Source organism: Notolepis coatsorum (genome assembly GCF_963971535.1).
Source record: "Notolepis coatsorum genome assembly, chromosome: 15".
In the NCBI taxonomy this organism is placed as follows: Eukaryota; Metazoa; Chordata; class Actinopteri; order Aulopiformes; family Paralepididae; genus Notolepis; species Notolepis coatsorum.
Window position 1 is genome coordinate 105,692,690 of NC_140179.1, and position 13,239 is coordinate 105,705,928.

A 13,239-nucleotide genomic window follows, 5' to 3' on the forward strand; every position below is an offset into this window, starting at 1 on the left:
TTTTGTTTTGCTGCCATTTTGGCCAGGGCCCTATTCCCCGTACCTGGCTAACTGAGTTAGCCGGATAATTTTCAGCATAGCTTGACTTAAGCCAGACATTTCCGTTCCCCGACGTCGGATTTTCTAAGTCGCTATGGCAACAGATCGAAAAGTTTGAACCTACTCCAGAGCAGGTTTAGTTGAGTTAGCTGGATATAAGCTGGCCACTCCCTCGGAACAAAATGGCAGCTCCCTTCCTCAGAGATTGATTGATTGATTGATTGGACACTTTATTAACAGATTGCAGAATGGGGTACAATACAGTACGGCCCAATACACACAATTGTTAAGGGGATGCAGACCCAGAGAAAGACTTTCGTCTTGTTTACATCAGGGTCCCCCATTTTCAATTCATAATGACATTTATGACATACAGATATACAGATATATATCATGACATTTATGACATACATGACATACAGATATACAATACTGTTACATTTGTGACATACAAGATATGCAAATATACAGTACTGTTAAACAGAGATCCTAACAGAAAATATATATACAAGGGGGAGGAAACTGTACATTGGGAGGGGGTGGGTGGGTGGGAGGGGGTGTTTGGACATTTACGGGGGCCAGTTTCTAATTGCAGCCTCCCGTAGGTGCTCTTTGATCCCATTATACCATTCTGAATAATGTTTTTGCGAGATGATTTCCAGAATGTATTGATTTCATAGAACGTGTGAAATAGGCCTATAATTAAAAACAATTAAAATACATTAAACTGGTAAAAGAAATGCTTTTGAAATGTAAAAGAATAGACCTAGATCGCTGCCCACCTCCGATGCCGACTAGATATCAATTGAGGGGGAATACGCACAGCTATACCTACCTATTCGAAAAAACATTATCTGCACTGACTTATATAAAAAATAAGTACAGATCGCGTCTGAATGAATGTGGAGGATGATCTCCGAGTCGCTGTCTCCTAAATTAAACCCAGACTATATGCCCATCCATCTCATTAGGTGAGTTGAACATTATAGCCTTCTAAATGAAACACGCTATATGTATTCATTCTATGGTTGTTTGATTATTGTGTTATTTTGTGTAGTTATTGTGCATGTTAAAAGCCTCCAATGCATATGTGTGTGTGTGAACGTTTGCATGTTTCAACCACCTCTATATAATAGTGGGGGTCGCGGCTCTCTGACACGTTATTTCAGGGGTCGCGGCCTGAAAACGTTAGGAACAATGTATTTATTATATTACATGATATACCTAAGAGCATACAGTACAGATATCCTCATAAGTATCTATTAATTCGTATCAATTAGATATACTCTTTATCTTTGGGCTTGTTTGTATCTACTTATTCTGAGAGAGTTTAACAAATTATTTTCGCTAGCAAGATCTCATTCGATTATTCATCCATTAAGCCTATTGCCAGCAAGTACATTTATATAAATATAATCTGATTGATTGGGGTAAAGAGGGACTTAAAATGTGCCTATAGATTATGCATTTAACTTGTCGGCGAGGCTATTGAGCCGTACTGTATTGTACCCATTCTGCAATCTTGTTAATAAAGTTGTAAATTAATCAATCAATCAATGCCGTTAGAAAATCAGGATTTCTGGGATCGACACCTGCTGTCTTTTCAGCTGAGACGGCCGCGCGCACTTATCCTGAGTATCAAGTCTGGTTCGAGTTAACGAGACTGAATCAGCGTTCGAGGAACAAGGAAAGCCCGGATTCAAACATCGGGTTAATTTAATCTGGATAATGGGACTTTTGATCGACTTAGTTGAACCAGGTACGGGGAATAGGGCCCAGGTCTTGCTCAAAAAAGAGATCATTGATCTCAAGTGACTACCTGGTAAAATAAAGGTTAAATAAATGTGTGTTCACTCTTATACCATGACATATTGTCCCAGGAACATCCACACCGTCTGTCTCACTCAGAGCGACAGAAACACAACTGTTGTTGTCAATGAAAACCGTGTCTATGCTAGTACTGCTTCTCTCTCAGAGGCTTCTGTGCAGGTCAAAAGCTCTTGGTAGTAGTTTTTCATTTCAAAAGAACGGCCAAATATTACTACCACTATTATTGTTATGATTGTTGATGGACTGATAGCTGTAATGGCGTACTGAAGCGTTTTCCAGTGGTCACAATAGTAGACCTTCTTCCCTGTGTGTATTCTCAGTTTGGATGGTTTTAAATTCCTGCTACATTAGTTAAAATGGTACCTATTTTTCATGTGAAGTTTTCCCCACAGTAGTATAGTTTCTCTCCTGTGTGAATGACTTGGATATCATTTCAGGAGCATCATTATGAGTGTAACTCTTCTAATATTGGTTACAGCAGTATGGTTTATCTTCTAGGAATGTGCAGGTGAATTGACAGGTTTGACATTTCCCTGGATCTTCTCTCCCAAGTGAATTTTCTCATGTTTACTCAAATATGCTAATGTTCTGAATCTCTTATCACACAAACCACAATGATGTGGCTTCTCTCCTGTGTGAATTATCTGGTGTGATTTCAGATGATCAAGTCGACTAAAGCTAGTCTCACACTGGTGACAGAAGTAGGGCTTCTGTCCTGTGTGAATCATCTGGTGTGTTTTTAGATTAGACAGTTGACTAAAGCTCTTCTCACACTGGTCACAGGAGTAGGGCTTCTCTCCTGTGTGAATTATCTGGTGTGTTTTAAGACTATCCAGTCGACTAAAGCTCTTCTCACACTGGTCACAGAAGTAGGGCTTCTCTCCTGTGTGAATCATCTGGTGTGTTTTCAGATGAGACAGTCGACTAAAGCTCTTCTCACACTGGTCACAGGAGTAGGGCTTCTCTCCTGTGTGAATCATCTGGTGTGTTTTCAGATGATGCAGTCGACTAAAGCTCTTCTCACACTGGTCACAGGAGTAGGGCTTCTCTCCTGTGTGAATTATCTGGTGTGTTTTAAGACTATCCAGTCGACTAAAGCTCTTCTCACACTGGTCACAGAAGTAGGGCTTCTCTCCTGTGTGAATCATCTGGTGTGTTTTCAGAGTATTTTGATGTCTAAAGTTCATCCCACACTGGTCACAGGAGTAGGGCTTCTCTCCTGTGTGAATTCTCTGGTGTGTTTTCAGATTACCCAGTTGATGAAAGCTGTTCCCACACTGGTCACAGGAATAGAGTTTCTTTCCTGTGTGAATGCGCTGGTGTTTATTGAGATTCATCTTTGAACTGAAGTTTTTTCCACACTGGTCACAGCAGAGACCTTTTCTTCCATCCAAGCCTCTTGGTTTCGTCCCAGGCCTGACAGGACAGCTATCTGGATGGAAACAGTGATGGAGAAGAGTGTCAGAGGAACGAGATATGGTGATTTTATTCAGCTTAATTTCCATGTAAGATGTTTATAATGGTATGTAGCTGGGTTTTATAGTTTAAGAACACAGTGTAGTCCAGAGTCGTCTACAGTTCTAGACTCAACGCCCACTTTGAAGTCCCCAACACCAACCAACAGAGAGGGGTTCTGACCACGGAGCGCACGCAGGACTCACCACTCACTGTGACAACGGCAGAGGTACGTACGGTTCTGAGCAGAACAAACCCACGGAAGGCAGCCGGCCCAGACAACATCCCCGGCCGTGCCCTCAGGGTCTGTTCCTCAGAGCTGGCTGACGTACTTGCTGACATTTACAACTTGTCACTAGCACAAGCTATTGTGCCCACCTGCTTCAAGACCACCACCCTCGTGCCCCTGCCAAAGAAAAACACTGTAACCCGTCTCAATGACTATCGTCCTGTTGCACTCACCCCAATAGTGATGAAGTGTTTCGAGAGGATAGTCATGTCGCACATCAAGGAGACCATCCCAGACACACTGGACCCTGTTCCTACAACAACTTTTTTATGTTGCATGATCATGTACATTTATTTTGTATTATACTTTTTTTTTACGTTTAAATATTAACATTATCTGGCAATCCTCAGTAAAAACTATCAAACTCCTCTCATCTTTCAGAAGACCAGATATGGGGGGGGGGGGGGGAGAGAGAGAGAGAGAGAGAGAGAGAGAGAGAGAGAGAGAGAGAGAGAGAGAGAGAGAGAGAGAGAGGACATTTACTCTACCAGGGCCACCAGGAGAGCACATAACATAATTAAGGACAGTACACACCCCCAGCACAGACTCATCAACCTCCTGCCATCTGAAATCCAGGACTAAACTGTGATCCCCCGATCCCCCCCCCCCCCCCCCACACACACTTTTAATTTTGTGCCAGGCAGACACTCTGACCCGACTGCTGCTGTGACCTCACTGTCACCCTTCCCCCAAACTGTCAATCACTAAAGACACTTTTAACAGCTGCTGTGACCCATTGTCACCTCCATATTTATATTTGTAAACACTACTGGATCCTACACTGTGAATCGGAACGTGCAATAACGTCAATGTTACTCACTTATCTTAAACTTTTTTTTATATATATATACGAAATATATATGTTTACCTTATTTTTTGCATTCACTTGTATTTAAATAAAAATTATTTAAGTATTGTGTGATTTTGTGTGAAGGGCGGACTAGCAAAGTAGGTCTGTTTTTGAATCTTTAAGCCTGAGTACAACATTTATTTCAGATTATTAATCTGATATTCAATATACATTATTCATTAATTTCCAATTAATACAATCCATATTAATTAACCTCTTAAACCGTAGCCATATTTTCAGAAAATCTGCCTAAAAGTACATACCCAAGTAAATGGAAGATTGCTCCACTTCTACAAGGACATTTGCATGTTCCTGGTATCTAGTGACATAGATGGACCTCAGGGAATGTATTGTCTGTTACTATGCTTGAGTAAATTGTAATGAACCAAAGGAGAATATACATTCTTTTATATATTTTTTTAATTCACTTTGAAGGTGAATAACACCATGCTAACATTGACCAGAAAAAGAATGAATAAAAGGAAGATGATTTACAGGGGTTTTTGTAGATACAGTACTGATTGTGCATGCAATTTGGAATATGAATATAGAATGTGATGAGGCCCTGTCTAACATATTCCCTGACCCCCCCCCCCCCCCCCCACTCTGTACATTTAGGAGAGCCCCCAATCTCGGAGATAAATTAGTACGAAGCCATCTACCGGCTGATGTCAAATCTACATGGTTACCCAAGCCTCCTATGGGAACTTATAGATGTGGTCACTGCAAACAATGTGATGTGGTGGAAAGATCTAAAGGGTTTACCCACCCAGTTACCAAACAGACATATACATCTAACAGCTTCATTAATTGTCAAACTACACATGTTATTTATATACTGTCCTGTTCTAAATGTGACTCTTTTTATGTTGGTTGTACGAAACGCCGCCTACTTGATCGACTGGCTGATCATAAATGCTATTAAAACAAACCAAAGTGCCTCTGTTTTGTTTACAGCTATCGGCATTGACAGTGTTCCGATCACTTCTAGGGGAGGAGATAGACAGAGAACATTAAACCAGAAAGAAAGTCGCTGGATCAATAGACTACAGGACACCTTACTCCCAGGTTTAAATGACTCCATAGACATGTTGTCATTTCTATAGGCTAAGTAGGTTACTTTATTATATAGTATTTTTTATATTTTTTTGCATTGCTCATTGCTCTTACATTGATATTTGATATTTTCTTTATTATTTTTTTCTATTCTATGTTTGATTTGACTCATTTCCTTATGTTGATTCAATACTTTGAGTGTGTATACCGGTATATACACATATATAATGTATTAATCTTTTATTTTATATATATTTAGTATTATTGTATAATCCTTCCACAGTGATATATTTTTGACATAGCCTACCATTAAGTGGATTGTGTTTTTGCTGACCCCTTCTAACTATGTCATGTTATGTATATGCTGTGCCTCCATTCGTTTAGCACCAGCTGTCTCTCATTGTAATTAGACTCTCACAGAGTCCTGGATTCTCTATATTAGTCAGAGTTTTGTTTGGTCTTAGTTATCTATACCCTGATGAAGGCCCTATGTAGGCCGAAACATGTTGGTTTCTTTTAAATGATCTAAATAATGTGAGCCATTAAATAAAGGCTTTTTAAAATTTGTAGAGCTGCCTTGGACTTCAACTTTTTTTTATAACTATAGAATATCAGGCCTATAAATGACCTTATTATGGCCAAGTCATACATCTATGGATCGGGCCAAATCTCCTCTTTCTAATGGCAGAGTTCAATCTGGATTTAGTACCACCAGGCTTTTAGAAGTGGAGCAATCTTCCTTTTACTTGGGTATGTACTTTTAGGCAAATTTAGAGAGTCTGGCTTAAGAGGTTAAAGTCAACACTTATAAAGTCATAATGTTTACAGATTAAAGTCAACATTTCCATACTTGTTTCCATGCAGTCCAAACAGCTCTGCTCCTGGTCCAGCTGTGGCGGTTTCATGCAGTCCACCAAACAGACAGACAGTTCTCGACTCAAACCAAGGTGTGAGAGACTAGGGGTGGTCATATTCAGACCAGTCTTGGGGGAAAGTAAGGAAAGAAATATCAGTACATTGTACATTCATCCTAACAAACAAAAGGTCTAACTTTTCAGTTGAAATTCCTCAGGAACACAGAAAGCCAAGCAAGAACCATCAGTCCTTAACCAGCTATAGGTAGCTCTATTTTCCTAGGCTAACCAATTGGAAAGGAAGCAAAATCCTGAAAGGAAGATTTTCATAAGAACTGAAAAACACATGGGTGTATATATAGACAGATGCACTGCTATAGTTCTGATCTATGAATATAAGCCTATGATATTGCATTTAATTTGATGGCCAAAACATCCGATTGGTTATTGATGCAAGCAGCTGTTGTTTTTGTCTTCCAAGTGGTGTTTCCAGGATAGCATTGGAAAAACTAAGACCACGTCCTTGTCAGAAAGTACACCAAATTAAATGAAAATACAACTAAATGCAATACCGTGGCCATCTACAAAAGATTGAAAAAAATTGTTTGGTAAACTGTAAATAATACAACTTTACCATGGACTCCTAAACTAAGCTAAACTAGGATAATGTATGTCAGAAAAACAGATGAGAAACACTGCTAAGCTAACGTTAGTTCTGGATTTTGCTAATGAAGGGCTAATATCTGAGGCTGTCGCGGCTAATAACTAGGGATGCACGATAATTATCTGGTCGATATCAGCAATTATGACGTCATCCCGATAAACCAAATACAATTATTGATAGCTCCGATAATATATAATATATTTTTTGGTTAAAGAAAATGCGGTGTGGGTGGATTGGGATGAAGGGCGTTTGTTTTTACTGTAGGCTCCTCTCGTTTTGCCAGTACTGTGGTACGACTGATAGCGTGTGGTTTAGGAAGAGAGTTTTTCACAAATCCAGCGCTCGCTTTCTCATGCCTGGCTGTGACGTAACTTAACTTACGTCACGTAACTTTCAGAAGCAGCACGGATAGGAAACAAACATGGCGTCAGTAGTGTGGGACTTTTTCAAAGTTTCAGAGGAAAACAGTTTGCTTGCTATTTGTAACAAATGCAGAAGTTCCACGAGGAGGGAAAAGGGCAACAAGCTATACAACATCCAACATAATAAGTCACCTGCAACATCACCACCGCTACAAAGGTGTGTTACAAGCTATACAACATCCAACATAATAAGTCACCTGCAACATCACCACCGCTACAAAGGTGTGTTATACAAAAGTGTATAGTGGCGCCGAGGAGAGTGGCAGCCTTTTCATAGCAGCTCCCACCCCCTTTACTTCTTATCCCGTTTACTACTTTCTTACTTATTCTTTTTGTGATTATACTTACTTAATAGGTGTATAAGTGACTGTGCGTTGCTTTAGACCAAGTTAAGGCATTTGTAACAACTTCTGTGAAGTTAGCTGAGTTAGGCAAGTTCGGTCGAGCACAGCTCTGAACAATGGACACCGGCGGGCTGGTTTACCCGCGGCAAGACAACAACAACAACAACAACAACAGCAACAACGGCGGGCTGGTTTACCCGAGGGAGGCTCTCCTCTGCTTTCGAAACAGAGTTGCAGAACCACCGAGGAATCTACCAGCCGAAATAAGGATTCGCAGACGGGGAAATCGAGCTGGCACGAGCGTGAAGGACAGGATAAAGGACAGCAGGAGATTCAAGCCTTACCTGCCCGCTGTCGTCATGGGGAACGTGCGATCGCTGGCCAACAAGACCGACGAGCTCTCAGCCCTGATGATCAACCAGCGTGAGTACAAGGAGGCAAGCCTACTGTGCTTCACCGAATCCTGGCTGAACGAGAACATCCCGGACAGTGCAATCGAACAGGAGGGCTTCACGGTGGTGCGCGCCGACCGGAGTAAACAGAGCGGCAAGCGGAGAGGCGGAGGGCTTGTTGTCTTTGTTAACTCCAAATGGTGCCACCCGGGGCACATCACCATTAAGGAACGTATCTGTTCCCCCGACATTGAACTATTGGCACTGAGTCTGCGGCCATACTATTTACCGCGAGAAATAACACACGTCCTGGCTCTAACTGTTTACATCCCACCCAGCGCGGCGGCGGCGCAGGCGAGTGACGTCATACACTCCACCGTCGCGGCGCTTCAGACAAAACACCCGGATGCATTTATTTTTATCAATGGGGACTTCAACCATGTCAGACTGAACAAGACCCTGACAAACTTCACCCAGTATGTCACCTGCAAAACCAGGGGAGACAAAACTCTGGACCTCCTGTATGCTAACGTGAAGGAGGCTTTCAGTGCGACTTCCCTGCCCCCCCTCGGCCAGTCAGACCACAACCTTGTGAGGCTTGTATCCACATACACGCCTCTCATTAAGAGACAGCCTCCGACCACCATGTCTGTCCCACAGTGGTCTGACGACGTCGAGGAGGAGCTACAGGAGTGTTTCTACCTCATGCATACTGCACCTTATGTGACACTGTGAATAATGTGAATATTCCTCAGCTAGTCAGATAGTAAATTATATTGACCATATTGATCAAATTGTTTACACTGCCTGTGTTGTCTTTTACTACCTGTATACTGTGTTGTTTTACTACCTGTACCCCTCCCCCCCTCCCCCCCATGCTGCTATGATGCCTGAATTTCCCCAAGGGGATCAATAAAGGAATATCTTATCTTAAAAGCCTACAACGACGCGCGAGCAGCTAAAGCTGCTGCGAATCCAAAGCCAGCTGCAAAGGAAACGGCGGGGCTTGTATCTATTGACGAGGCGTTTGCTAAATTAAAGAAGTTTGACAGAAATTACCCAAGGGCTCAAGCGATCTCTAACTTGATCACAAAAATGATGGCACTTGACGACCAGCCCTTTTCCCTCGTTGAAGACAAAGGATTCTGTCGGCTACTTCGTCATTTAGAGCCCAGGTTCATAATTCCAAGCCGCCGTCACTTTGCAGAGGAGTGTTTACAAGCCAAGTATGATGAGATCGCCTTACTCCTTCATACTCTGATAGACAACGATGTAAGTTTCACCACGGACATATGGACCTGTGATGTTAACCCTGTCAGCATGCTACAGATGTGGGACTGGAAAACGAGGTCTCTAACGCCGGTAGCACGCTAGATGCCGGTTGTTGACGCAGATGACGTCAGCTGACGCTGCTCTGCCTGGTTCAACCAGTAGGGGGAGTCGAGTTACACGGTGGAGAGAGGGGGCTATTGTACAATCTGTGTGTGTGTGTGTGTGCATGCGACACTAGTCTTGGACATATTATTTTGCAATGTAATGCTTTTCTGTTGATTATTTGACTGTCATGGGTACAGTAATGGTGTGGTGTTTTCGATTAACGTGCGTTTTTTAAGGATAATCAGCTAGATACAGTGCAGTATTATTTTTTACGAGACAACCCAACGTGCTGGCACCGAAGACCCGCCCTACTCTGCCTCTGATTCGCAGACTGTGGCTCTAGTTACGCTCTGGAATGTAACTGGATTGAGCAGGCTGGTGGATCGTGTAGTGAATTAATCTGGTAAGATAACTTAGGTTTACCGTTCGTTTGTTTACTGCAGTTATGTCAGAACGACAATCAACTAACACTAGCAACTGCTCAAATAAAGCATACCCACATTTGCTGTCAAGTTAACGTTATGGTTATGGTCCCTCGAAAAATAGAATGCGACCGCAAGGCTGGCCGTAACATTAGCTAACGTTCATTTAGCTGGATAGATGTACAGTAGCAGTACTGTCTATCTGTATGTCGTGTATGTCATATTATGTTATGATGAATTGAAAATACAAGGCATTTATCTATGTTAAAATGTAAACTGGACCGTCGACTCTTGTGATCAGGCTGTCCTGTGGATCGAATAATCATATTTTCCTATTCACTTGATTGATTGATTGAAAAGTTTATTAACAGATTGCAGAATGGGTACAGTACAGTACAGCTCAATACATACAATTGCTAAGAGGATGCAGACCCGAGAAAGACTTTCGTCTTGTTTCCATCAGGGTCCCCCATTTTCAATTCATCATATGACACACATGACATACAGATAGACAGTACTGCTACATCTATACATTTATGACATACCAGATTTTCAAATACAGTACTGTTTGTGATACTAAAAAAATCCAGAAGAAGAGTATATACATTTGACATAGAAACTGTGCATTGGGGGAGGTTGGGTAGGTGGGGTGGGGCTGTACATTGGAGGTGGGGGGGGGGGGGGGGGTTGGGTAGGGGGGGGGGGGACACTGTACATTGGAATACTGACCTCACCTATTTATGGCTGACGTTGACTTTAAGTTTGTGTTTGTAGGTTGGTGGCTAAAGCAGTACAGTAGGAGATCTTGCCATCCAAGAATGAGTCCAATCAAGATATTGGAACCTGGCAAAGTTCAAGAAGTCAGGAGATCGAGATTTAGCACTTAGGTGTTTGTGTGCATTACAAATACAATTTATTATTGTTAGTATTATTATTATTGATCTTTGGAGTTGTATCCAGTTATATACAGTTCACTTGTTAATAAATTTGATGGCTTTGTCATTATAAATGATTTCCCATATATTTTTTATCTTTGCAATTTTGTAATACAATACCAATGGGTTCAAATGGTAAAATCAGCCATTTTGAAATCCAAAATTATGCAGGTTATATTTATCCTATCCCAAAAAATACCTCATATTTGAATTCCCCATTAAGAAACACATCATTTAGACACCTTGCATGTTAGGATTTCCTTCAGATTCATGTTGGCATCCATGTATGGCCAAGGGGTGAAAAATGGTCAAATCGGCCATTTTGAAATCCAAAATGATGTAGGTTAGAGTTATCCTATCCCAAAAATGAACTCATATTTGAATTCCCCATTAAGAAACACATCATTTAGACACCTTGCATGTTAGGATTTCCTTCAGATTCATGTTGGCATCCATGTATGGCCAAGGGGTGAAACATTTTCAAATCGGCCATTTTGAAATCCAAAACAATGTAGGTAGGAGTTATCCGATTAGAAAAACAATCCAATATTCGAATTCCCCACAAAAAAACACATATTTTAGACACCCCACTCGATTGATTTTCCAAAAAAATAAAAGTATGGCCCGCCCTAATATAACATGCTTTGCAATCCTCGCCATTCCTTTATGACCACGTCGTGTTTAAGACCGGAATTAACATTAACGTTAGCATAAGCTAACAACAAGCTAAAGCCCTGTTCAGAGCGATAGAGAACAGCAGAGTGGGGACTGGGAAGGAAGGGGGGGCATTCTCCCTTCTGTGTGTGTGTGTGTGCGTTTGAAAAGATATGATGAAGTCAGACGAGTATATTATATTGATAGTAAATGTACTGAGGGTAGACCGATGATGTTGATATTTAAACATAAAAAATACAATACATAATAAATGTATGCATGATCATCATGCAACATAAAACAATTGCAGGAACGGTTTGGGAGAGGAAGGGGTTTTAGGTTGTGTGTTCCAAAAAAAATTTACTTAAAGTTTAAAGCTCAATATATCAAAACGTGGCAATTTAGGAGGTCTATTTGTATTAAAAACCATAAATAGTTTTTCATTTAAATGTCTGGAAGAGATAAAAAAATATTCAAATTATATTTGTTACCTTTTGAGTTGATCTAAATGGGTCTCATTCCCGAAATGTTTTCAAATATATATTCTGGAAGACTTATCTTGGAACCACTGAGACATAATCTATGACAAGTACACTCTGAGTCCTGAACGTGGCTGAAACGGTTGCAGAAATGATATGATCTGATATCTGCTTGGAGAATGGCATTCTGTCGTAAACTCCAAAGCACGTTCCCGTTCAGGTCATTTGCATACAAACCACGCCCCCGACAGTCCTTATAAAGCAACTGGTGACGCAGCTGTGTGAAATGGAATGGCGGAAGTGCTTTGAGAGCCGCGTGATTACGAAACCTAGCGTCAGTCAGTGCCAATCAGAGAGCGTCTCCGAGAAATGCGGCTAGGTTTCATAATCACGCTTGCGCCCATCAAAAAGATTAGATTAATGTATTGGCATCATATACAGCTCGCGGTACACACCTGCCGCAGCGCGCGCGCACACACACACGCGTGCAGTACTGTATATGAATGAATGACATAATATATATAGCCTACGGGCCGGCGGGCGTAATGAATGAACGCAGTATGGCTTATTATTCCATAATTAAGCCTATAGGCTACTGTTCATTCGTAGGCGCACACAAGACTTGTTATGGAATATTAATGCAGTCTATTTCCACCGATTAGCTTTAGTTCTTATTTATTTATCCACTGTCATTTCAGTGTTGGTGTATAGGCTATATAGTGTATTTCAATATATGTTTAATTGATTAATGATATATTCGAAGGAATGCAGGTTTATAGCTATATCAACCCCCTCCAATGTACAGTAAATGACCAAGTATGGTTGTCAATATTCCAATGTACAGTTTTGCTTGTACAGTGTAAGTCTACCACCCCTCCTACCCAACCTCCTCCAACAGTTTCTACGTCAAATGTACTCTCTTTTCTGGACTCTTTTTGTATCACAAACAGTACTGTATTTGCAAATCTGGTATGTCATAAATGTATAGATGTAGCAGTACTGTCTATCTGTGTCGTGTGTGTCATATATGTTATGATGAATTGAAAATGGGGGACCCTGATGTAAACAAGACGAAATTCTTTCTCTGGTCTGCATCCCCTTATGTAATTGAGCTGTACTGTACTGTACCCATTCTGCAATCTGTTAAGTTTTCAATCAATCAAACAAAGGTCTGTCC

The 13,239-nt window shown here is 41.2% G+C and overlaps 1 protein-coding gene and 1 long non-coding RNA gene across 2 annotated transcripts in view; one reads left to right on the top strand and one right to left on the bottom strand.

Moving 5' to 3' along the window:
• Positions 1 to 13,239, top strand: part of LOC311241788 — a 587,847-nt gene that overhangs the window by 221,681 nt on the left and 352,927 nt on the right. The window lies entirely within an intron of this gene.
• LOC311241610 (uncharacterized protein) overlaps positions 1 to 13,239 on the bottom strand; it is a gene marked incomplete at its 3' end in the record, with an annotated part of 33,007 nt that overhangs the window by 1,782 nt on the left and 17,986 nt on the right. The window contains exon 4 of the mRNA XM_084330486.1: positions 2,980 to 3,301. Within this exon, the coding sequence (XP_084186612.1) occupies positions 2,980 to 3,301 (322 nt within the window). The remainder of the gene's footprint in view (positions 1 to 2,979; positions 3,302 to 13,239) is intronic.